Source organism: Pituophis catenifer, unplaced genomic scaffold (assembly GCF_029215685.1).
Source record: "Pituophis catenifer annectens isolate HBS135680 unplaced genomic scaffold, rPitCat1.0.hap2 SCAF_6, whole genome shotgun sequence".
NCBI classification, from domain to species: domain Eukaryota; kingdom Metazoa; phylum Chordata; class Lepidosauria; order Squamata; family Colubridae; genus Pituophis; species Pituophis catenifer.
The window spans coordinates 7,545,218-7,571,593 of NW_027256886.1; the positions used below are offsets into that span (position 1 = coordinate 7,545,218).

Consider the following 26,376-nt stretch of genomic DNA (forward strand, 5'->3'; position numbering starts at 1 on the left):
ATGGCGGCGGCCTCGGCTTTGGCGCTGGGCAGCGAGGGGCGACGCCAGCTCCGGCGGGCGCTGCAGGGCCGGTGAGTGCGCAAAGGCGCGGGGCCGACTCTGTTCGGGGTTGCCGCGGAAGCTGGGAGAGGAGAGCCCCGTTTTTTCCCCCCGGCAGGGCAAGGAGCTCCGCGGCTGTGCTGAGCCGGTCCCTGGCAGAGCCCCACCGTCTGGCTGGTGGTGGTCCATAATGGAAGGGGGACCCCAGTCCCCGTCCCATTCCCGGGGTTGGAGGCATATTTTTGAGGTCGCGCTTTGTAGATCAACCTTGCACGTATGAATTTGGCCCCGACGCGTGTCTTAAGCTTTCACAAGACCCACACACACTCACACACACCCCACTGGCAACCTGGAGCAACTGGAGGGCTAGCAGTGATGGGTGATTTGTCAGCTGATTAGTCAGCCGTTTGTCTCTGCCATATGGGGCAGGTTTGTTTCCACCATGTTGCAGAATAACAAAGAGCTGGAAAAGGGACCTTGGAGGTCTTCTAGTCCAGCCCCTCTGCTCAAGCAGGAGACCCTATATCAGTGATGGCTGACCTTTTTGCCATCGCATGCCAAAAGCTGGGGGAGTACGGGGTGGTTTGTGTGTGTGTGTGCCCATACCCATAATTCTATGTGCCCTGCCCCCCCCCACGCATGCGTGCACGACCCCCCCCCATGCTTCCCCCCACTTTTGGCATTTGATGGCATGGTGGGCCTGGTAGGCCTGTTTTTTTTGCCCTCCCCAGACTCCAGAGGCTTTCTAGGAGCCTGGGGAGGGCAAAAACAGCCTTCCCCACCTCCCCGGTGGCTCTTCAGAGGCCGGAAACAGCCCAATTGCCGACTTCCGTTGGGCCCAAAAGGCCCAAAAATCAGCTGGCCAGCACGCACATGCGTGCTGGAGCTGAGCTAGGGCAACGCTCGCATGCCCACCAATATGGCTCCGTGTGCCACCTGTGGCACACATGCCATGGGTTCGCCATCACGGTATATAATACCATGTCAGACAAATGAAGAGCCTTGGTAGTACAAGGGTTTAAGGCACCCTGTTATTAAGCTGCTTAAGACCAGCTGCCTGCAATTACTGCAGGGTTCGAATCTCTCCAAGGCTCAAGGTTGACTCAGCCTTCCATCCTTTCTAAGGTAGGTGAAATGAGGACCCAGTTTGTGGGGGCAATAAGCTGACTTTGTATAAATATACAAAAGGATGAAGGCTATTGCTGAGCACATTGTAAGCCGCCCTGAGTCTTCGGAGAAGGGCGGCATATAAATCAAATTAAAAAAAAAAAAATAATGGTGGTCCAATCTCTTCTTAAAAAGCGGGGTTGTTCTTTGGGAGTGGCTGCATCAGGCCTGGAGAATTGTGTTCACACAACATACTGATCTACAAACGGAACTCTTCCTTCGAAGCAGACTTGAATGTCACCCAGGAACTACAGGTAGTCCCCAAGTTACGACCACAATTGATCCCCCAAATTAATGTTGCTCTAAGGGAAACATTTGTTACGTGAGTTTGCCCCATTTTACGACTTTGCGCATCACCGTTGTTAAGTGAATCATTGCATTTGTTAAGTTAGTAGCACGGGTGTTAAGCGAATCATTGACTTTGCTTGTTGGAGGGTCGCAAAAGCTGATCATGTGACCCCAGGACACTGCAGCCGTCAGTTGCCAAGCCTCTGAATTTTGATCATGTGACCACAGAGATGCTGCAATGGTCGTGTGAAAAACGGTCGTAAGTCACTTTTTTCAGAGCCGTTGTAGCATTGAACGGTCACTAAATGAACTGTTGTAAGTAGAGGACTACCTGTATATGATTGGATCCAGGTTGTTTCCTTGTCAACAGTATGGGATCCATTTACCAGAGCTGCTTTCAGGATTTTTTTTTTCTGCCTAAAAAAATAACCTCTGTTAAATCTCCTGGTGGTCTCCCATTCAAGATCGAACAAGCTGTCATCCTGCTTAGCTGTCACAAGTTCAGCCAAAATCATTTGTTTAGTATAGTGTGCTCAATACTAAATGCTCCAAGTTGTTATTTGAGCTTCAAATATGTGTTTATTGAGAAAAACCATGGTAAAACTAGCAATGGATAAGCGTATTACAGCAACCAGAATTGATGGTTGGAGCTGCTGGTTTACTGCCCCTTCTTAAGTTTTGGCATCTTTGGATGTTTCTGGAATATCTTGTGCCTAGAAAATGTTTGTAAATCTTTCATTCAGTGCTTTTCAGAGTTTCAATGGACTAAATTAAGAATACAGCTTAGTCCTCGACTTACAACCACAATTGAGATAGAATTTTCATTGTTAAGCAAAAGTGGTTGTTAAGTGAGTCACGCCCAATTTTATGACCTTTTTTGTCATGGTTGTTAAGTGAGTCATATGATCATTAAGTGAATCTGGCTTCCCCTATTGATTTTGCTGGCTGGGAACACAAATGGTAATGGGGCAATTGCTGTAAATCCCGGGGTCTCCAAACTTGGCAACTTTCAGACTTGTGGACTTCAAGCTTTGCTGGCTGAGGAATTCTGGAAGTTGAAGTCCACAAGTCTGAAAGTTGCCAAGTTTGGAGACCCCTGCTGTAAATGCATGCTGGTTTCTAAGTGTGCAGATTATGATCACGTGACCTTGGGGATGGTGCGATGGTCATGTGGCCTGTGAGCGGCCTGTGCAGATTGTAGCTGATTCTGACAGTGAGGAGGCTGGTGTGCTGTGCCAGCAGCCTGTGCAGCTGGCACCTGAATCAGACAATGAGGAGGCTGGAGAAGATGTGGTGCCAGAGGCGGGGATTCAGCCAGGGCCTTCAGAACCTCCAGAAGCTCCCATAAGTGAAGAGGAAGAAGAGGAGGAGCCTCTTCTCGATGCACAGGCGCGCAGAGCTGCCAAAAGGCAGGAGTGGTTCCTCAGGAGGAGGTCTTCTCGAGAGTAAGGCTTGGGGCTAATTGGCCACTCCCTTAGCCTATTTAAGGAGGAATGCCAACTGAAGCAAATTGTAGGGAACAACTTTAGTTCATTCTCCTCCGCGTCTGGATTCTCTGCAAATTGCTTCTGGGCTTTCTGCCAACCTTAGTAAGATTGTGATTACTTTATCTTTGTTTTCTTGTAGGCTGTTAAGGAAATTTATTAACAGCCTTTGTTTGGAAAAAACTGAGTTATTTTAGTAAATTTTAGTAAATTTAAGTTTTGTACACACAGCATGTGTGTGCTGTGTTCTTTGGGGTCTGTAGCTGGGGCAGAACAGGTCATAAGTGCACTTTTTGCAGTTGTAGGACTGGTTGTAAGTCACTTTTTTTTCCAGTTCTGTTGCAACTTTGAATGCTAAATTATTTTTTTTGGATTTTTGATGGGTCTTTTCCTTCCACAGAAAATGGCTTTGGGCCTTGAGTACCAGAGAATATGCTTCTGTAACAGGTAAATTACATGGCTTTTTTTCTTTATGGAAATTTTTTCTCGATTCCTAACAATTTATACGACAACTAGAAACTAATTTTGAAGTCAGATAAAAATAATATTATCCTGCCGTTCTGATCATTGTGGACGAATTAGTAGTAATAGAGGATATGGGCGTAATTATGGCAGACCTAATTTCTCATAACGTGCTTTATTAATTTGGAAAAAAAAAACAGGTCAAAGGAATATCGAGAAAGTTCTCGTGGCAAACCGAGGAGAGATTGCTTGCAGGGTGATGCGAACCGCTCGGAAGATGGGGGTGAAGTCGGTGGCAGTTTACAGCGAGGCTGACCGGAATTCAATGCACGTAGCCATGGTAAAAATTCATTGGCTGATACTCTTAAGGGCTGCTCTTAAGGCAATTGGAGCCAAATAATTTTGTATGAATAATACATTCACTTAATGAAATCAAGTTTGACACCCCTAGTTTAGATTGATCACAGTACAGGTAGTCCTCAACTTACAACCAGTGGCTGTTCAGAATTACAGCGACACTGAAAAAAGTGACATATGACTGTTTTTCAAACATCCTTTGCAGGATTCCCCACGGGCATGTGATTAAAATTCGGACACTTGGCAACTGGTTCATATTTATGACAGCTGCAGTGTCCTGGGTCATGCATTCACTCTTTGCAGCCTTTTGACAAGCAAAGTCAATGAGGAAGACAGATTCATTTAAACAACTGTGTCTTTTAACAAGTACGGTCATTCACTTAACAGCTGTGGCAAGAAAGGTCATAAAATGGGCCAAAACTCACCTACAGATACCTTGCTTAGGTTCAGTTGTGGTCGTAAGTCAAAGACTACCTGTATGCAAACCTAACCATGGTTGTACAGTGTTTAGATGACAATCAGTTCAGGGTTTAAAATAGTCATGGCTTAGCTCAGTGTTTTTCAAGCTTGGCCATTTAAAAATATGTGGACTATCACTCCCAGAATTCCTGCATTGCCAGCTGGGGAATTCTGGGAGTTGAAATCCACATATCTTTAAGTTGCTAAGTTTGAAAAATACTGTGATCAGTGCATAGGGTTTAATCACATTTTAAGGTCTAAATAAAGCAATGTGTTTTGCTTTATTATTTAGGTCTAAATAAAACAATGTGTTTTGTAATCGGTGTTCAAACTTTAATAGGAAGTCCTATGCCTGGGGTGTCCGCAGCCATGGTCAAAAAAGTCAAGATGGTGGCTTTTACTCAAGGATTGAAGTGGCGGGGCTTTGATAGCATGATTGCAGCTTCCATTTTGATTTTTCGTTACGTTACCTTATGGCTAATCCAGCTCAATCCCTCTGCTTCTTGAGTTTGTTCTTCAAGGATGCATCAAAATCTTGTAGAAAAGTTAATCTAAAATATGTAATAAAGTATAAATAAAGTATACTAATAAAATGATGCTGTTTTCTTGTAGGCCGATGAAGCCTATTGCATTGGCCCAGCACCATCTCAGCAGAGTTACCTATCCATGGAAAAAATAATGCAAGTGGCCAGAAACTCTGCAGCACAGGTACAAATTCTGCTTTGTAACAACTACCGTATTTTTCGGAGTATAAGACGCACCGGACTGTAAGACGCACCTACCTTTTTTGGTGAGGAAAACAAGAAAAAGAAATTTACCTCTTCCTCTGCCTCCCAGCAATTTTGACTCGTTGCAGCAAACAGCCTGCTTTACTTTCATTTTCGTTTTCAGCATAGCTTGATTAGCGCAATTAAAAAAAAAAATCTGCTCCCAGCAATTTACCTCCTTGCAGCAAGCAGCAGAGGTCCACGCAAAACAGCTGAGAGTCAGGAGGCCGATCCAATCAACTTGTGCTAATTAGGCTGTGCTGAAGCTGAAAGGAGCTGTTTCTTCTTGCTGCTTGCTGCAAGGAGGTAAACTGCTGGGAGGCAGAAGCCAAAGGGTGGGGGCCAGTGGGTGGGCGGGGCTACATTCGGTGTATAAGACGCACCTAAATTTTCACCCCCTTTTAGGGGGGAAAAAGGTGCATCTTATACTCCGAAAAGGTATGTTTTACTTAAAATTGGGTTAGTGCAACATAATAACATGGATTCTCTGTGTAAGTGACTAAACTCTCACATTGCAGGCTTTGGTATTCTGATTGAATTTCTTGAAGCAATTTAAATTAATTCATCAAGTCTGCTTTTTTTTTAATGGTCTTATTTCCCATAAAGTTGTATAAATATTCTGCTAACGCCCCAGTTCTTTCTGTGGTTAACCTCTGTGCCTGCTACTTGTAGAGGTTCAGCCATCCTAACAACATGTCCCTATGCTACTGTTTCATAGGTCTTTTTAAGTGCAACAGAGGGATAATGTCGGGATGGCTTTGCAGATCACTCTCATAGCAATTGATCAAATTTTTTTGCTGGTCACATACAGTGGTAATTGTTGGGTGGGAGGACCAACTAACTCTTGCGTTCTCCTATTGGTTGCTGAAAAAATGACTGATTGCTGGTAGTATTTTGAGGTCAACAGCAATGGAAAAGATTGCACATAGCTTCAATTTGCTTTTCAATGTTTGGGCAACAGAAAACAACAGTGTGGACGTTTCTGCATTTTGGAGGTCAGCTTCAGCTTTGAGAGCAGCTCAGCAGAAACATCACAAAGCCTCAAATAAGCCTCTCACAACATGCCTTTGATATTTCCTATTTTAGGCTATCCATCCAGGCTATGGTTTCCTATCCGAAAACACAGAGTTTGCTGAACTCTGTAACCAAGAAGGGATAATTTTCATAGGTCCTCCTTCATCTGCCATCAGAGATATGGGCATTAAGAGGTATGGCTAAATTTATTATGGAAATATTGTTTTGTTGGAACTACTAGGTTGTTCCTTGTATCTGGGCGGCACATTTTTTAAGATATGCAGTGAATTGATCCTGCAATCCTTTAATACTCTTGAGAATACAGTACAGTACAACCTTTGGTCTAATTTCATGTGGGCCTTTATCTAATATATGGGGTGGTGTGGCCCAGCGGTTAAGACGTTGGGCTTGTTGCCTAGAAAGCCAGCAGCCTAGGTTCGAGACCCGAGCACCACACGATGGGGTGAACTCCCATCCTCGCTCTAGCTCCTGCCAACTTGGCAGTTCGAAAGCATGCAAATGCAAGTAGATAAATAGGTACCACTTCAGTAGGCAGGCAATAGCGCTTCGTAATATACTGTCACGTGACTGTGGAAATGTCTTTGGACAGCACTGGCTCAATGGCCTTGAAACGGAGACTTAACACCACCCCTTATAGTCTGCAATGACCAGCGGAGTAAAATCCGCAGGGGACTCTAATTAATTAATATCTCATTTAATTGAGGTGGGAGGAGCCCAGACATGTGAATCATAGAAGGAATCTAGATGAAGTAATGGTTGATTTACATGCCATCAAGTCAGTGTTGACACTTGGTGGAGACGTAGATTTTCTCCTTGATCAAAATGGAATGTGGGTTTCTTTCTAAATACCGTAAGGAAATTGCATCAGTTGAGAGAGAGGTGGGTTGTGGGAATGAAAAAGATGTTTTGCAGAGTTCCTTCTATTGTTGACACTGAACATGAAGTTGTGTTCCCTTGAAGTACTTCTAAAGCCATCATGTCCGCGGCTGGAGTTCCTGTGGTGGAAGGTTACCACGGGGAAGAGCAATCGGACAAGTTTTTGGAAGACCAAGCCAGAAGGATCGGCTACCCAGTTATGATCAAAGCTGTCCGTGGAGGTGGAGGCAAGGTAGCATCTGTTTGATGACATTTCATCAATTAGTCTACCGTTTGTTGCATCATAAAGTTCTACTTAAGCTATAATTCTTTTTCTCTGTGTTGATGCAGGAGTTAATCTGTGCACTCACAGTACATCCATATCATAGCTAGATTCACTCCTTGCAGTAAACCAGGAGTCTCCCAACTTGGCAACTTTAAGCCTTGTGGACTTTAATTCTGAGAATTCCTCAGCCAGCCATGCTGGCTGAGAAATTCTGGGAATTGTAGTTCATAAGCCAAGCTGAGAGACCCCTGCAGTAAGCATGGTTAAATACGTTCGTTGAACAAGCTGGACTTGGATAAGCAATCACAATATATAATTTATGTGGTTAACGTGATGGTAACCCAAAACTGGTTTAGGGTTCCTGTTGGCATGTGTGAATGAGTGTAGACCGTTGTGAAGGAACACACCCATGTGCAACAATGGAGTATCAATAACCTTGGGGGGATGAAGTTGTAGACTGTAAAGTTGTATTGCAGTCACTTGATTTTTATTTTTATTTATGTTGCCATCTATCTCTAATAAGTTCAGAAAACCAAAGATGAATTCATTTTGCAGTCTCATCTCAAGTGCCCTCTCATAATGCTACATAACCCTTAAAAGAATCTTTATAAAAATACAGGCATCAGGTCAATCTTTTTTTATGGCTACCAAGAATATATATACACTGCTCAAAAAAATAAAGGGAACACAAGCAGAAGACATCCGAGATCTGAATGAATGAAATAGCCTTATTAAATACTTTGTTCTTTACATACAGTAGTTTATACACTGCTCAAACAACTAAAGGGAACACAAAACTACTGTATGTAACGAACAAAGTATTTAATAAGGCTATTTCAATTCATTCAGATCTCGGATGTCTTCTGTTTGTGATCCCTTTATTTTTTTGAGCAGTGTGTGTGTGTGTGTGTATGTACGTATATATATATATATATATATATATATATATATATATATATATATATATATATATATGTAGGTCTTTGGTTATTCGGGTCTTCTCCCACGTAGAATTGGAAGTGTCTTGGCGACGTTTCGACGAAGTCTCATTCGTCATCTTCAGGCTGGTGTTCTCGGCTTCGTGCCTCCTGGAAGCACGAAGCCGAGAACACCAGCCTGAAGATGACGAATGAGACTTCGTCGAAACGTCGCCAAGACACTTCCAATTCTACGTGGGAGAAGACCCGAATAACCAAAGACCTACATACAAACACCCGCGAAAACCTGAGAAAACAAATATATATATATATATATATATATATATATATATATATATATATATATATATATATATATATAGTAATCTATGCATGTATTCTCTGTGATATACATGGAAATCAGACATTTAAGCTAGTGATTGTGCAAATGAGGTGCCTCTGTTGTCATTAATACAACAGAAAACATTTCTTACTGATTTTTTTCAAAGTAATTTATTTGCTTGTTTTGCTAATATTAGTTTTATCCCTTATTTGCCCTAGGGAATGAGAATAGCATTTACTGAAAAAGAATTTCAGGAGCAATTGGAATCCGCTCGAAGAGAAGCAAAGAAGTCCTTTAACGACGATGCCATGTTGATAGAGAAGTTTGTTGACAATCCAAGGTAACACAACAATCTGTTGGGCAGCTCTTTATCACTCCCTATTAGTAGCCCCACTACTAGGCAGGAAGTACACTGTAGAGGAATACGCAGCAATACATTTATAAAACACAACCTATGTCAGCCATACAAGGTGGACCAGGCAGGAAACAGAAAAACAGAATAATACAGTTGGGAGGGACCTTGGAGATCTTCTAGTCCAACCCCACTGCTCAAGCAAGAAACCCGATGCCATTTCAGACAAATGTTATCCAATCTCTTCTTTAAAACTTCCAGTGTTGGAGCATTTACAATTTTTGAAGGCAAGTCATTCCACTGATTAATTGTTCTAACTGTCAGGAAATTTCTCCTTAGTTCTAGGTTGCATCTCTCCTTGATTAGTTTCCACCCATTGCTTCTGGTCCTGCCTTCAGGTGCTTTGGAGAATAGCTTGACTCCCTCTTCTTTGGGGCAGCCCCTCAGATATTGGAACATAGCTATCTCGTCACCCTCAGTCCTTCTTTTCACTAGACTTGACATACTCAGTTCAGCTGTGGGTTTTATTTACCTTTACTACCGGTTTGCAATGGGGCCGTGCGCAAGCGCAGAAGCTTCTGCCCATGCACAGAAGCATTCTGATAACGGCGGGGTTGGTGGGCGGAGCCTCCCGCCAGTTTTACTACCAGTTCTATAGAACCGATGTGAACCGGGGGCAACCCACCACTGACCCAGTTCCTGCAACCTTTCTTCATATGTTTTATCCTCTGGTTTCCTAATCACCTTTGTTGCTTCTTCTCTGCATGACTAGATGAGCCAATTCTATTTTATTGAAGATTACATTAATAGAATCTTGCAAGTTTGAAAGTATCTCTTTCCCTGGGAACATTTTGCAATTCCCAAACTAAGAATGGTTTCTTCTGAGCTCTTTTTTTTTTTTTTTAAATTTGATTTATATGCCGCCCTTCTCTGGAGACTCAGGGTGGCTTACAATGCGTTAAGCAATAGCCTTCATACTTTTGTATATTTATACAAAGTCAGCTTATTGCCCCCCAACTGGGTCCTCAATTTACCTACCTTAGAAAGGATGGAAGGCTGAGTCAACCTTGAGCCTGGTGAGATTCGAACTTACAGTAATTGCAGACAGCTGGTATTAATCAAGGCTCAAGGTTGACTCAGCCTTCCATCCTTTCTAAGGTAGGTAAATTGAGGACCCAGTTGTGGGGGCAATAAGCTGACTTTGTATAAATATACAAAAGGATGAAGGCTATTGCTGAGCACATTGTAAGCCGCCCTGAGTCTTCGGAGAAGGGAGGCATATAAATCAAATTAAAAAATAAAAAAAATCAAAAAAAAAATCACAATGCTATCAGTCTGCTGAGCCACCAGGCCCCTTGCCCTCCCTACACTCCTGCAGTGGGCTTAGCTCCTTTTATCTAATTGTTCTCTTGATGGTGTCTCATTGCCCTGTCTGCTAAGTTCATTTCCACAAAGCATTGCAGCTTACCCAGGGGTGGGCTTCAAAAATTTTAGCAAGGGGTCCTCTAGGCCTGGTTGCTGGGTGGGCGTGGCCAGGGTGGGTGTGGCCAAGTTGGCCTCCTGCACCACAGCGGGGGGGGGGTTGCCCTCCCAGGACTCCGGAGGCTTTTCTTGAGCCTCCGGGAGGGCGAAAACAGCCTCCCCAGGCTCCAGAGGCCCTCTAGAGGCCAGAAACGGCCCCGTTTCCTGCCTTCCCGAACTTTCGGTAGGCCCGTTTTTCGCCCTCCCCGAGCCTCCACGCGTGCCCTGCATTTACCTGCATCCAAAATGGACCGCATGGGGATTCCTGGGAGGGGAGGGGCAGGGTGGGTGGGGCCAGCCAGGAGTGGGATTTGGGGGTTCTCCGAACTGCACAGAATCTTAACTAGAGGTTCTCCCAAACCCCTGCGAACCCCCAGCATCCCACCTCTGAGCTAAGCTAGTAGCTTACCTCTGGAAAACAGGAAAGCATGAGAAAGAAACATGAGATTTCCTGCCTTGGTTCTCTTTCATATAAAAGGAAACAAAAAAGAAATGTCTTTGGACTTTCAGGATTGTATTTTTACAGCAATATTCATAAAGTAGAGTTCTAGTTTCTTGTGCCTTTTTTCTGACCTGACCTTCTTCGAAGGGCTGACATAGAAATAAATGTCTGAGGTGAGCCGTAAAACTCACGATGACAGTTGAGAAAAGGAAAGAAAAGAAAATTGTTCCACATCCTTTCATCCAAAATAGCAAACTGGAAAATCCCAGTCCTGCCACATTTGAGGTCCGGATTCCTCCCCTCTTCTCATAATATATATTCAATATATTATAGCATTCTGCTTTATGAAATACTGATAGGAGAAATGAATAAGCCTCATTTCTAGATTGGAAGAAAAAGTATCCCCAAAGTATATGATGGATTTTATTAGTCATGTTAAAAATTCAAAAATTTGGGATTAAGAAATAAGCAACAATGGACAATATTATGCCCCCACTTACAAACTTTAAAATATGAAACAGGCACGTAGAAGTTCAAGTATTTGGAGACCAGCATGGCAACGCAGTCTACCTGTTTGAAAGAGATTGCAGTGTACAGAGAAGACATCAAAAAATTATTGAGGAAGCTCCAGGGGTAAGTAGACAGCTTTTGAAAAATAATTCAAATAACTATGATTATTATAATTTTGTGACTATAATTTTTGTTTTTATGCTTGCTGTTAAGGCAGTGTCAGTCCACTATTTCTGCAGAAAATATCTTTTTCAAGGTCCTGAAATTCTCAAAGCATATTAATGTGCAATTTTCTATATACCATATTGAAGAGAGTGCAGTATCAGGCTTCGAAGTTGTCTCAAATAAATTGCATTTCAAACAAAGTCTTTGAAGGAAAACTCCTATTTATTAAGCATGACATTCTACACCCGACTCCATTGAAGCCAACACTGACTTCCAGACCCAAAACCCTCCCTTTCCGTTCCCCACTCTCCTGCACTCATTGGCCATCTTCCAAGTCATTCTACCCCTAATCTACTGCTCCAGCTCAAAGAAATTTCCCCCCTCCCATCCATCTCCTAGGGGATATTATCTCCAGTGAAAATAAGTAGGTGAAAAGTCAAACGTCCCTTTCCAGACGCCTCCGCCTCTCCTTCTTATGTCAGCACTAGAGTAAATGCAGCTTGAAGTGCTGACATGCAGTTTCCTTACAAATGTGTGATGTAGCCATTCCTTCTTTTTCTGAGCATGGAAGGAATTACTTTTTCTAGGAAGTTCTTAGTGGCTTTGTTTTCAACCAATGGAACAGCTTGCCTTCAGAAGTTGTGGGAGCTTCATCACTGGAAGCTTTCAAGAAGAGACTGGACTGCCATTTGTCAGAAATGGTGTAGGGTCTCCTCCTTGGGTGGGGGGTTTGGACTAGATGACCTACAAGGTCCCTTCCAACTCTGTTAATTTGAAAATCTGAATTCTGTCTCATATGTTCCTAACATGCATTTAAATGCTTATGATATATCTCAGCAGCTTGGGTAAAGACTGTGATGCCCGTTATTTGAAACTCATTTGTATTTTTGAACGTTTTGCACAGTACATGTTAAGTTTTCTGTCAATACAAATAGTCCTCGACTTACAACAGTTCTTTTAGTGACCGTTCAAAGTTACAACGGCACAGAAAAATGTGACTTATGACCAGTGGTGGGATTCAAATAATTTAACAACCGCCCTAATGATTTCTTCCAACAACCAGTTCACCAAACTGCTCAGAAATTTAACAACCGGTTCTCCCGAAGTGGTGCGAACTGGCTGAATCCCACCACTGGATATGACCAGTTCCAACCTTTGCAGCAGCCCATGATCATGTGATCAAAATTTAAATGCTTGGCAACTGACTCATGCTTATGACGGTTGCTGTGTCCCAGAGTCATGTGATCCCTTGATTCTCTCTTTCCAACCATTGTTTCTTTCCTTCTCCTCTAGTGCTTTGGAGAATAATCTGACTTCCTCTTCTTTGTAGGAGCCCCTCAAATACTGGAACACTGCTATCATGTTTCCCCTAGTCCAGTGATGGCTAACCTTTTTGTCGTTGTGTGCCAAAAGTGTGTGTGCATGCCTGCACCCATAATGCAATACGTACATGACCCCCCCTGCGCGCCCCACCTTCCTGCGCATGCACGTACGATCCCCCGCGCTCCCCACGCATGCATGTGCAACTCCCCCGCCCCATGCATGTGTGTGTGTGACCCCTGTGCTCCCCACTCCTCCCATGCATGTGCATGCAACCCCCCATGCTCCCCCACCTTTGTGCATGTGCGTGTGATCCCCAGCCCCTGCGCACATGACCCCCCACCCATGCGTGCATGTCTCACACATGCGTTCCAACCCCTGCGCATGCACGGCAGAGACCCGAAAATCAGCTGGCTGGTGGGAGGCATGCGCACATGCGCGGCGGAGCTGAGCTGGGGCGACAGCTCACGTGCCATCAGAGAGGGCACTGTGTGCCACCTCTGGCCCGCGTGCCACAGGCTCTCCATCACAGTCCTAGTCCATCTTTTCTCTAGACTAGCCAAACCCAAATCCTGCAGCCGTTCTTCATAGGTTTTAGTCTCCAGGCCTTTGATCATCTTCGTTGCCCTTCTCTGAACGTTTTCCAAAGTCTCAACATCTTTTTTGTCGTATGGTAACCAAAATTGGTTGCAGTATTCCAGATGTGGCCTTACTAAGTATTAGTAAGTACTAGTTAGTACTAACTACACTTAATACTTCACGTGATCTTGATTCTGTGCCTGTGTTTATACAACCCAGGATTGTATTTGCTTTTTTGCTTTGAATTTTTTGTCAAAATTACACCGCCCATAGTGAACCATTGGTGTGCATAATGTCCACAGCATTTCCTTAATGACGGTTATTCACATAACAACCACTGCAAAAAAAAAAAAAAAAAGGTAAAATTGACTTCTTTTGCAACCATCACAACTTCCAGCTCTGATCAGCAGGCTCCGTTATGGTCATAAATCGAGGATTATCTGTAAGGAAAAACTTTTAACATCAATTGTCCAATGTGACTGTGCAGTCAGTAAAAAAAAAAAAAAACAAGCGTGTCTTGGTGGATCGTGTGAACCTAACATAATATTATTGCTATCCTTGTTAGCCAGGAATTAAGCCCGAAGTGAGAAGAAAGCTTGGAGAGGCCGCTGTTAGGGCAGCAAAAGCCGTGAACTACGTCGGAGCAGGTATTGCAGGCTCAACTTCCTTTTAATGCTGAACACAGGTTCATGGGGAAAAGTATTGATGCTTTTATCCGTCTCAACTGATACTTGTAAAGAAATTATATAGAAAATATTGAGACTCTTTCTGTACCATCCGCAGGTTAACTCCCAAGAGTCCCTTGGGAGTTGGGCGGCATAGAAATGTGAATGAATAAATGAATAAATAAATAAATAAATAATGAATGAATGAATGAATGAATGAATGAATGAATGAATGAATGAATAAATAATAAACTCTCATGACATCTGAACAGGATTGGATCAAATTTAGAATATGGGGGTGGGGAGTAATCTCAAATTCAAAAGTGAGCCAATTCTGGCTGGGGGCTGCAAAGAAAAACTTTTTAGGAGCAATTTCCCAGTGTGTCTCCAGCAGGAGAAGCAGTTGATTGACAGCTCAGAAGGATGGAGGAATGCATTCTAAGTCTCCCTCTTGCTCCACCTCCACTTCCTGGTCATGGGACTCCTGAGTGGATAAGAGCTGGAAAGAAGTCTAAAAGCTTGGTGGTTTTAAGACGTGTGGACTTCAACTCCCAGAATTCCCCAGCCAATCATGGTTGGCTGGGGAATTCTGAGAATAGAAGTCCACATGTCTTAAAGTTGCCAAGGTTGTGAAACTTTTTTAGCCTCTCATACATAGAGCAGCTTCCCCGAAAAGAATTAGAGGAATCTGCAGGGTGTGATCAAAAAAGTCAAAATGGCAGCCACAACAGACTAATCAAAGCATGTAAATAAATGCACATAAAACCAGGCAGAGCTTCAACTGCACTGTCATGGCTGCCATCTTGATTTTTTTTGACACCCTCATCGAAATCAGTGGTGTGCTATAAGGTAAGATACTTGGCTATTGTAACTGCAGTTTAACTCAGCTTAGAGGACACCCTCAGGGCTGGATTTTCCTATAGGCTAACTAGGCTTCAGCCTAGGGCCTCAAGATCAAGAGGGGCCTACATTCAAATCGTTAGCAAAATTAAAATTACACTTTCACTATAGGGGAAAGGGCCTCATAAGTGGAATAGCCTAGGGCCTCTTTTCATCTAAATCCGGCCCTGGACACCCTGTATTGTCTGGGGAATTCTGGGAGTTGAAGTCTACACATCCCTAAAGCCATCAAGGTTGAGAAACACTACTATAGGTATTTCCTACCTCATTTGCATTTTGGAGAATCCAGATCAAAATCTGTTGCGACGCACCACAACCAAACCTAATAGCTTATAAGGCTTTTGAAGGAGTTACATGTTAAATGCAATTTTACTGAGCAATTTTACTTCCCCGTTATATATATCTATACATAATTTTTAACTATTAGTTTGGTTTATAATGCTTGCTTTATCACAAAAGTGCTTTTTCAAAAGGCAACTGGGTTTTATTTATCCTTGAAGACGTTTTGCTTCTCATCCAAGAAGCTTCTTCGGTTCTGACTGAATGGTGGAGGATGGAAGAATTTATATTCCTTGCAGTCATCTGGTCGCTAGCCCTCTTTTTGAGAGTCGTTGAGGCCACTTGGGGGTTGATATCGGAGGAAGTGCTAATGACCAGATGACTGCAAGGAATGTAAATCCTTCCATCCTCCACCATTCAGTCAGAACAGAAGAAGCTTCTGGGATGAGAAGTGAAACAACTTCAAGGAAAAACCAGAAAGTCCAGTTGCCTTTTGGAAAAGCATCTTTGGGACATCCATGACCTGGATGACTGAGAATCTCCATAGACGATGCCTACTTTAGTGAGTGAATCTCAGGGACCATGAAGCTATATTGGGATTGTATTCATTTGCAGTTTTAATATACTCTGACCTTGGTATATTATGCCTTTATTAAATATTTTAGGAACTGTGGAGTTTATCATGGACAGTGCACATAATTTCTATTTCATGGAAATGAATACCAGGCTGCAGGTGGAGCATCCTGTTACTGAGATGATCACAGGGACGGACTTGGTGGAATGGCAACTGAAGGTGAGAAGTAATAGAGAACAGGAATATCAGTTGGATTGTTCTTTCACTTGTGGCCATTAATTATATTCGTTCTGAATAGAATAGAATAGAATTTTTTATTGGCCAAGTGTGATTGGACACACAAGGAATTTGTCTTTGGTGCATACGTTCTCAGCGTACATAAAAGAAAAGATACGTTCATCAAGAATCATAAGGTACAACACAGAGGTGGGTTCTACTTACCTTTACTACGGGTTTGCAACGGGGCCGCACGCGCGTGCTCGCTTCACTCTCACTGCCCTGTTGGCACAATGGTTAAGAATGCAGGGTTAAAACCCTGCCCTAGATAAAGGAGTTCTCACTGCCCTGTTGGCACAGTGGTTAAAAATGCAGTATTGCAGGTTAAATCTGCACAGTCTGGAGTTCGATTCTCACCGGTTCAAGGTTGGCTCAGCCTTTCATCCTTCCAAGATTGGTAAAATGAGGACTCAGATTGTTGGGGGCAATACGCTGACTGTGAATCGCTTAGAGAGGGCTGTAAAGCACTGTGAAGCAGTATATAACTCTAAGTGCTATTGCTATTTAGCTTTGGGGTGTTTGTACAGAGTTGTCTTTAACTTTTTGGAATTCTAAGCATCAAACAACATTTGTGGCTTGACAATCCCTCATTATAGGATCCTTTCAATTCTGAGTTCTATTAGAAATGCTGTTTTTAAATGATGGACAGAGTTAGAGGAAGCAATTTAGTGCAGGTTGCTTTCTATCAATTAGCTTTTTTCCAGAATCCTTTTTAATTCCTTGGCCTGTGATCAAATCCTTTTTCTTGAACTTTTTTAAATATTCCAATTCACTAATAATCTACTCCCAAGATAGGCTTTCAGGGATGTTCCCTTCTTTATTTACCATATTATTTGTGATCCTTTGAGTATCATTATTTTAATGTTTTAATTATCTCTCTATATATATTAATGTGAAATACCACTAACACATCATCACAAAATCTCCAGAACGGTAAAGCCTACAAACTTGAAATTTGCCATGTATTGGCTTCTTGGTGCTCACTAAGAAAAGATTTTTTGAAATGACCATCAGAGCATTAGTATTTCCTATATTATTATTAACAGGCTCTGATGCTGAGGAGTTCTACTGTCCCTCCCCACCTGAAAAGAAATCTGTCCCAAATGCAAAACACAAGCAGAGGAGAGGAGTTTCAGTTTTACTTTCACAGCAGCAAGCAGCTTTACTACAGAACAGTTGACCTAAGCCAGGGCCAGACTCTTTCCTGTCTCTTTGCTCACACAGCAAATACTGTTTCACTTTTCAAACAGCTCTCTGATGCTAAGGAGTTCTACTCCCGCTCCCCACCTGAAAAGAAATCTGTTCCACGCTCTGATGCTAAGGAGTTCTTCTTCGATTTATCAAGCCCGATCACATAGTTTCGTAGCGGAGCACGGGTATTCAGCTAGTGTTTTAATACTGTTGTAAACCACCCAGAGTCACTTGACAATGCGGTGGGTGGCATATAAATTTAATAAGCAGAAATAAATAAATTATTGTGCAGAGGAAATGGACAATACTGTTCTTTCCAGGTGGCTGCAGGAGAGAAGATTCCTCTGACTCAGGAAGAGATTGTCCTCAAGGGACACGCATTTGAAGCTCGGATCTACGCTGAAGATCCCAACAACAACTTCATGCCTGGAGCGGGACCTTTATTGCATTTGTCCACACCTCCTGCCGACAGCTGCACCAGGATAGAAACTGGGGTAAGACAAGGTAAAATGAAAGCCTCTCACTGGGATGCGCAGAAATCTCTTCTGGTTTTAAAAGTCCTGCTGATAGTTGCCTTTGTTGAAACAAGTGACGGGTGACCGACGTTGGTTTCCCCTACTACTACCAAATCAAGGGTCTATGATAGGGTGTCAAACTCAAGTCCCGCAGGCTGGATCTGGCCTGTGAGGTATTTAGATCTGGCCCTCAGGGCCGCCTTGGAAACATCAAGAGATCGGCCCATGGTGCCTCAGCCAGCAAAAATAGAACTTGTGAGGGCCACATGTGGCCCTCCCAGGCCCCGTTTTTGGCCACGAGGGCCTCCTGCAGCCCTCTGCCAGTGAAAACAGAGCCCCATACCGAGATTCCCCCCCACAAGCTCCGTTTTTGCTGGCAGTGGGCTGCAGGAGGCTGTCCCAGCTGGAAACAGGGCCCAGGAGTTGCACGCAGCCCTCATGAGCTCCGTTTTCCCTGGCAGAGGGCTGCAGGAGGCCGTTGCAGCCGCAAATGGCCTGGGAGCCCGTTTTTGCTGGCAGAGAACTCGGGCCACCACAGGGCCCCCCCAACACGAGTGACGTCAAGATGGCTACGCCCCCTGGGCTTGATTTCAAAACATTCTGTAATTTTTGAGTAGAATCTCAGTACAGGTAGTTCCTTGAATTACGACCACAATTGAGGCCAAAAATTTTTTTGTCAAGTGAGACAGTTGTTAAGTGAATTTTGCCTCATTTTACGAACTTTCTTTCCACAGTTGTTAAGTGAATCTCTGCAGTTGTTAAGCTAGTAACACGGTTGTAAAGTGAATCTGGCTTCCCCATTCACTTTGCTTGTCAGAAGGTTGCAAAAAGTGATCACACGAGCCTGGGAGGTGACACGAGTCGTAGGTGTGACACAAGTCGTAGGTGTGAAAAAAGATCACAAGTCATTTTTTTCAGTGCCACTGTCACTAAATGAACTGGTATAAGTCAAGGACTCCATATTGTGCTTCTGTAGGGTAGAAGTACTTCATTGCTAACCTAGAATGATTCTTTCTAGTGTCAACTTTACAGTTGATATTGTTAATCTAGAATAGTTTCTAGACTTGTTCTGTCAAGCTGCAGGACATTCATATTGAATTGTAGTAACTTGCTAGAAAAGTGTTGCTTAGTTTACTGCAAAAGTCTTAAACTGTGACAACATGGAAAATCCAGTATCTCCTTTTGAGGGAGATGGGCGGTTCAAAAATGTGAAATATAAATATTCAATAAATATAAATGAATATAAATAAATATTTATTCTGGCAAATCATTTTTCCATATATTTTTATTTTAGGAGATGAGGTTTCTATACACTATGATCCAATGATTGCTAAATTAGTTGTTTGGGCGGAAGATCGCCCAGCTGCTTTAAGGAAATTAAGATACTGCCTCCAACAATATAATGTAAGTATAAAGCTCTGTTAAGTGTTTAAAATGGCATACCTGATAAAACATTTTCCAGATTTTCCCTCTCTGATGCTATCAGGCCAGTAGAGATTCAGATAATAAGTCCAATTGGGCTTTTGAGTGCATACACTAAAATAAGCCTCCCCCCGAAAATAAGCCCTCCCTGAAAATATTTAAATGCAGAGTTGGAAATAAGACGGTCTTATTTTTGGGGAAACACAGTAGTATTATATTGAGTCTTCAGGCATTAACAGATGTACGTCGGTGTATACATATTTGTGCCTTTAAGACAGTTTTGCCTGGATTAATCCCTGCAGTTTTCTTGGCAAGATTTCAAAAATGGTTTGCCATTGCCTCCTTCCTAGAGCTGAGAGAGAGTGACTGGCCCAAGATCACCCAGCTGGTTTTGTACCTAAGACAGGACTAGAATTCCTGGTTTTCTGGTTTCAAGCCTGGGGCCTTAACTACTACACCAATGTGATTTTCCAAATGTAGTTACACAAAATCTCACCACTGCAACAGGTGAAAACCAGCAATTGGGTTGATGGACATCAGAGGTGGGTTCCACTTACCTTTACTACCAGTTCGCAACGGGAGTGCGTGCATGCATAAGTCGTCAGTGATGACGTCAGGGTGGTGGGTGGAGCCTCCTGCCGCCATTACTACTGGTTCGCAAGAACAGGACCGAGCCAGGAGCAACCCACCACTGATGGACACCATCCTGAGACATTGTTAATTGATTAGTCAGGGACTCAAGTCATGCACCATATGATTTTGATTAGTCTCTTTGCTCCTCTTCCCCATCCTTGCAATCTGGACATTTGCTATTGTTCTTCTCTGCTACTTGCTACTCAGTGTTGACCTCACCTGCAGAATATCCATCCTTGAGAGATTTCCCCCAAAATATGGAAGACTATGGGATATACCAGCAGACTTTGGGATTGAGATATTCCCTGTTCATTTTAATGTTCCAAACGTTGCTTAAGGAAACCAAGTTTTCTGCCAATTGGAGAACAGTTAACTGTCATCATCTTAGCATATTTTCATTTTCAAGTTTATTCCTTTGTTTCGCTTTTGGACCTTGGTGATATACTTGTACCTCTTTATTAATATTAGAATATACATTATTTTCTGGAACTATTGCTCTCTTCACTTTTTCTTGGTGGATAATTTAATTGAACGGTTGGGTACTTAGATGGTTTTATACAACCACGAAGCTTTCTTGATTTCTGCTGTATGCAAGTTGAATTGATGAAATAATTTTTTGCTCTTGCATAAATTGCTTCCTATGATAATTGTATGGAAGAGAGAAACATTCTTCCCTGTTGATTTATCAAGCTTAGCTTCTTCTTTTTTTAATACATCACCGTTTGTTTCTCAAAGGTAATTTTGTACAGATTTGTGGAAAGGCTAAGCTTCTGAAGTGCAATTAGAAAATTTATGACATAGTTTGAACAGATGGATATGTTTTTAAACATAGAATGTTGATTGACTAAATTGGAGCTGCCAAGATACATTAAAAATAAATTGAGTTTAATTAATATGGAATAAATGGTATTCCTGGCTGGAGAGTAAACATAAAATTTAAGGGATGTTTTCGTTTGAGATTGAATTGAGATTGAATTGTAAATAGAAATCAAGATAATTTAAATAAAGATATAAGTTTAAGATAGAGATATTTAGAAGTAGAATTTGTGTAAAGAGGTTAAATAGGTTAGAGATACCGATGCAGAAAAGTTGTTATTAGTATTGAAATTTTGATATGTTTGTTTTTGGTTGTTTATATCTTTTGGGTTTTTTGCTGCAGATTTATTGATTTAGTTAGTTAGAACCAAAGACTACCTGTTGCTTGATTGGCCTTTTTCTGGTACATCTCTTCCTCTCTTGGCAGATTGTCGGACTGAGCACCAATGTGGATTTCTTACTGAATCTCTCAGCCCATCCAGAGTTTGAAGCTGGGAACGTTCACACTAATTTTATCCCTCAACACCACAGTGAGCTCTTTCCACCCAAACGGTCGATTTCAAAAGTGACTTTGTGCCAGGCAGCTCTTGGGCTCATTCTGAAAGAGAAACTGGTGACTGATACCTTTAGACTCCAGACAGAAGGTGAGAAAGCTGCAGCTTTTTCCTGTTTTATTAGTGAAAAAGGTGCTTTACATACTACTTACTATATCATTGTTTCTCAATCTTGGCAACTTTAAGATATATGGACTTCAACTCATGCTGGCTGGGGAATTCTGGGAGTTGAAGTCCACATATCTTAAAATGCAACGGTTGAGAAATCCTCTTCTCTTATAAAAACTGCGGGCGTTTCTGTGCATCCTGTTTAAGTACTTTTCATTTGATTATCTTGGGGTGGCTGCAAAATGTAATCGAACACGTAACCTTATAAGCATAACCATCAAACTGCATGATTTGATTGTACGCTGAGGTTGCTGGGATTCAGAGTTTGTTTTGCAAGCATTTGGGTTTGATTCCTTAATAGATGTTCTCATCTAGTGTGGATTCTCATAGACGGAGACTTTGAGCAATTTGCATAAAATATGTTCCCAGTGTTGTTGCATGGAAAATTCCAGTTTGAAGAGTTGCACGCAAATATAAATTTGTACTGAGAGGTTCAGATGTGTATATAGTCTTTATGTGTGCGGTGTTATGCAAAGTAATGTATCCAACTGCAAGCAGGTTTAAATATTGTCTAATTCAGCGGAAATATGTATTAAGTATGTGTCTTTTTCTGTACATATTTAATATTCTAGATAAGTTCTCTCCATTTGCATCCAGCAGTGGCAGGAGAATAAATATCCCCTATGTTAGAAACATGATTCTCCTGGATAACGAAAAAAGTAAGTGGCTGAACAGTAAATAAATAACTAAAAATTGCTTATGAAATGATAATGAACCAGTGGTGAAATCCAAATCTTTTTACTATTGGTTCTGTGGGCGTGGCTTGGTGGGCGTGGCAGGGGAAGGATACTGCAAAATCCCCATTCCCTCCCCACTCGGGGGTCAGCCAGAGGTGGTATTTGCTGGTTCTCCGAACTACTCAAAATTTCCGCTACCGGTTCTTCGAACTGCTCAAAATTTCCGCTACCGGTTCTCCAGAACCTGCTGGATTTCACCCCTGTAATGAACGTATCTGAGCTCCATTATTGTGCAATTGAAAAAGGCAGAATGATATAGTGTGATTAGGCTGTATATAGAATACCCTATCTTAAAGTTGCTGACCTTAATTATGGGTTATTGGGCTTTGTATTTAGGGTTTTATTACTGTACTATGAGTTGGGTGGCCATACAAGTTTTATGAATGAATGAATGAACAAATAAATGAATACAAAAACCACCAAACAAACTAGAGACAGAGGGTAACTCGAGAGATTAATGCGATTTCGTTTTAATATTTATGTATCTGGTTAACTATATGTTAAGCATTGGATTTACAATGTTCCCTAACTCCTGAATTAATTTAAACCTTTATTTTTACAACAGATGTGAATATTGCCATACAGTACAATCTCGATGGATCTTATGACATGCAGGTAAACCTCTTCATAATAACGTATTCCACAACTTCAGCCTTGTGCTGTTCAGAACATTCATTCTAGTATGTAAAAAAAAGTAATGGCACATTTATTGGGAGCAGTCTCATTTCTGGATAGAATTAAGAGGGAAAATCAGTTGAGTGGCTGTGAAATAATATTACTATTTTGTGCTATTTTATTGAGTGTCATTATTGATTAACGTTATGTCAGTTACCCAACTTGTTTGCAAAGAAAAATGGGAACGCAGGGAAAGAAAAAAAATTTTTTTTTCGTTTTCCAGGGTTTTTTCTTCTTTCCCACATGATGTATCCAGAATTTATTTTACTTTTTTATTCTGTCCTGCCCTTTGTTGAAACCTTTTAAGCTTTCCAGCTACACATTTCTTTTGAGCAAGGAAGCATATGTTAAATCCAAATATGCTAGCTTCAAAATGATAATTGTATGAAGAGAGAAATATTTTTTCCATGTTGATTTAGAAAGCTTAGCTTCTTTTTTTTAATGCATCATCGTTTGTTTGTCAAAGGTAATTTTGTACAGATTTGTGGAAGGACTAAGCTTCTGAAGTGCATTAGAAAATTTATGACACAGTTCAAACAGATGGATATGTTTTTAACATAGAATGTTGATTGACTAGATTGGAGTTGCCAAGATACATTAAAAATAAATTGAGTGGGATTCTCCTACAATATGAGCTATTTTTGATATTTCCTTGAGTTTTAGGGGAAAAAAGAGGAAGAGAAAACAAGACTTGTGACGTTTCTAATTTCTAAGAAACACAGGTTTTTCTTCTTGTTTCTGTTCTGTTTAGTTTTTTTCCTTGAAAACGTTCCTTAGAAAGCAGTATGAGCTTTTCCTCTCTTAGCTTGATTTTTCCTCAGGAATGGTACATAAACCCTTGTAAATTTATTTCAGATAGAGGATCAGTTTTTCCACGTTTCTGGTTGCCTCTCAAGGGATGACAACAACGTAGAATATATAAGATGTTCAGTGAATGGAGTTGTATACCAGTCCAAATTAGTAGTTCTGGACACTGCCGTTTACCTCTTCTCATCGGTAATATGTTTTGTTTTATTTGTGCAGGGAATAAAATTCACAGAAAAGTGTCTTTAAAAAAAGCAGTATTGACTTCTAATCTATTAGTTCTTTAAATATCAGGGGTAGGGAATCTCTGGCTGTGGCTAGTATGCAGGTCTTTGTAAGGCACAAAAGATCAGGACCAAATGTTAACTTGCAATTCACGTTTATTGCTCATGCCTATAGACAAGAATTTAGTCAACTAATGGTCAGCGCTTGATAATTGCGCTTGATAACAGTCAACTGAATTCCAAGGGAGCTGGACTTGGATGGCTTGTGGCAACGTAATGACTCTAAGCTGATGATACCTTTAACTCCGCCCCCAGTTCTGCCTACTCTTTTCCTACAGTCCTTTTTATGCTTCCTAAAGTCACCTAAAATCTCAACTCCAAACTTTAATGGCAAATATTTTAATATTAATTTTTCTACATTGTTTTACCTATTGGCTATGTAAGTAATCCTCGACTCACAGCAGTTCATTTAGTGCAGAGGTGGATTTCAGCAAGTTCTGACCAGTTCTGGAGAACCGGTAGCCGCAATTTTGAGTAGTTCAGAGAACCGGTAGTAAAAATTCTGACTGGCCACGCCCCCATCTATTCTCTGCCTCCCAAGTTCCAGCTGATTGGTAGGAAATGGGGATTTTGCAGTATCCTTCCCCTACAGTGGGGTGGGAATGAAGATTTTGTAGTATCCTTCCCCTGCCATGCCCACCAACCCATGCCACGCCCACCAAGCCACACCCACAGAATCAGTAGTAAAAATTTTTTGAAACCCACCACTGATTTAGTGCAGTTCATAGTTGCAACATTACTGAAAAAAGTCACTTATGACTGATTTTCACACTTATGACCGTTGCAGCATCGCCATGGTCATGTGTTCAAAATTCAGATGCTTGGCATCTGACTCATATTTATGATAGTGGCATCCCAGGATCACATGATCAGCTTTTGCAGCCTTCTGACGAGCAAACTCAATGGGCAAGCCAGATTTACTTAACCACTGTGTTACTAAGTTAACAACTGCAGTGATTCACTTAACAACTATGGCAAGAAAGATGGGGAAAAATTCACTGTTTCTGTCTCACTTAGCAACATAGATTTTGGGCTCAGTTGTCATAAATCGAGGGCTCTCTGTATTATATTGTACACCACCCAGAGCCCCTCTTTGAAAGAGAGGGGAGGTTTAGAAATATGAATTATAAATAAATAAATCCATAAAAAAACCAGCAAAAATTAAAGTTTCTCCACATCTTCTTTGTGCATCATTTCCAAAATATGTGCCAAATTAGGCAGGATGGCTTAGAGGCCGTATTCAACCCCAGGGATTCCCCTGTCAGAATTTGGCTATAAAATGGCAATTTAGATGGATAAATGTTTCTTTGGTTGAATTGAACTGTAAAATAAGTTCATTCAGCCTTGGAAGGCTTAGGGTACTTATTTTGTTTAAACATTCCCAAGCGTCCGATCATGAGACCATCTGGATACTGCAATGGTCATAAGTGTGAGAAACTATTTTCAGTGCTATTTCAACTTTGAATGGTTGTAAGTCAAGGACTACAACCGTTAGAATCAGCATCTTTGTTTAAATGAGTAAAAGGAATGGGGCAATGGTTCTACAATGCAATTGGAGGACAGTTGCTACTACTTTTATCCTAAGAAGTGAACAATTAAAATATTGTGAGATTTTTAAAAATAGTTTGTGGAGTTATTTAGCCTTTAAATACCCTTGTTTCCCCAAAAATAAGACACTGTCTTACAATTTTTTTGCCACCAAAAAAGGCACCAGGTCTTATTTTCAGGGTGGGGAGATGTTGTCCACTGACTCACCTCACTTGCGTGCATCGCTCTGGGCCTCCTTTTCACTGTCAGAGGCCTTCAGGAACTTCTTCTGCAGCCAACAAGGAGCTCTGTCATTTACTGCAGAGACTTTCAAGAAAGCCTTGCCGGCTGCAGAAGAAATGGGCCAGCAAGGCAGGTGTCGGGGTGTGCGAGGCCTGGCTGCAACTGTCCGAATGTAAGTAGTAGAGCAGCTCCACCCCCCTATCCTCACCCTAGCTTAATTTTTACCCGTGTACCCTGGAGTGGGTGGGGTCTTAATTAGGTCTTATTTTGGGAGTAGGGCGCACTTATATTGGGTGCACATACAAAAGTATGAAGGCTATTGCTTAACGCATTGTAAGCTGCCCTGAGTCTTCGGAGAAAGGCGGCATATAAACCGAATCAATCAATAAATAAATAAACGTAAAAATCAAGCTAGGACTTACTTTTGGGGTAGGTTGTATTTTCGGGAAAACAGTTGTAAATGTAGAATTTGGTTGTCAATGGTTGATTTTGTTTTCTCTAGGAAAGTCATGAGCAGATTGATCTTCCAGTGCCAAAATATTTAACTAGCACGAGTTCAGGAGGAGGTCATAGTGGGGCTGTAGCTCCCATGACAGGGACAGTGGACAAGGTAATTCTGGAACGGGAGCCTTATGAAACATTCGTTAATTTAAAGTATGTTTTTTAAAAAATTGGAAAAAATTGTAGAGAAGACATGAAAATGATTCAGAAAGGCTAGTAAATCACTACTTATTTCAGGCTGTTTACCATTTTTTACTTTACTAC

General features: G+C 41.7%; 1 protein-coding gene across 1 annotated transcript in view; it reads left to right on the plus strand.

The window, feature by feature from the left end:
* Nucleotides 1–26,376, plus strand: part of MCCC1 (methylcrotonyl-CoA carboxylase subunit 1) — a 31,570-nt gene continuing 5,194 nt past the window's right edge. Inside the window, exons 1-17 of the mRNA XM_070945695.1 lie at nt 1–71; nt 3,379–3,425; nt 3,641–3,780; nt 4,869–4,964; nt 6,110–6,231; nt 7,019–7,166; nt 8,678–8,799; nt 11,296–11,407; nt 13,914–13,995; nt 15,858–15,985; nt 17,554–17,737; nt 19,043–19,152; nt 21,047–21,263; nt 21,914–22,000; nt 22,644–22,693; nt 23,609–23,749; nt 26,114–26,221. Of these exons, the coding sequence (XP_070801796.1) occupies nt 1–71; nt 3,379–3,425; nt 3,641–3,780; nt 4,869–4,964; nt 6,110–6,231; nt 7,019–7,166; nt 8,678–8,799; nt 11,296–11,407; nt 13,914–13,995; nt 15,858–15,985; nt 17,554–17,737; nt 19,043–19,152; nt 21,047–21,263; nt 21,914–22,000; nt 22,644–22,693; nt 23,609–23,749; nt 26,114–26,221 (1,965 nt within the window). The remainder of the gene's footprint in view (nt 72–3,378; nt 3,426–3,640; nt 3,781–4,868; nt 4,965–6,109; nt 6,232–7,018; nt 7,167–8,677; nt 8,800–11,295; nt 11,408–13,913; nt 13,996–15,857; nt 15,986–17,553; nt 17,738–19,042; nt 19,153–21,046; nt 21,264–21,913; nt 22,001–22,643; nt 22,694–23,608; nt 23,750–26,113; nt 26,222–26,376) is intronic.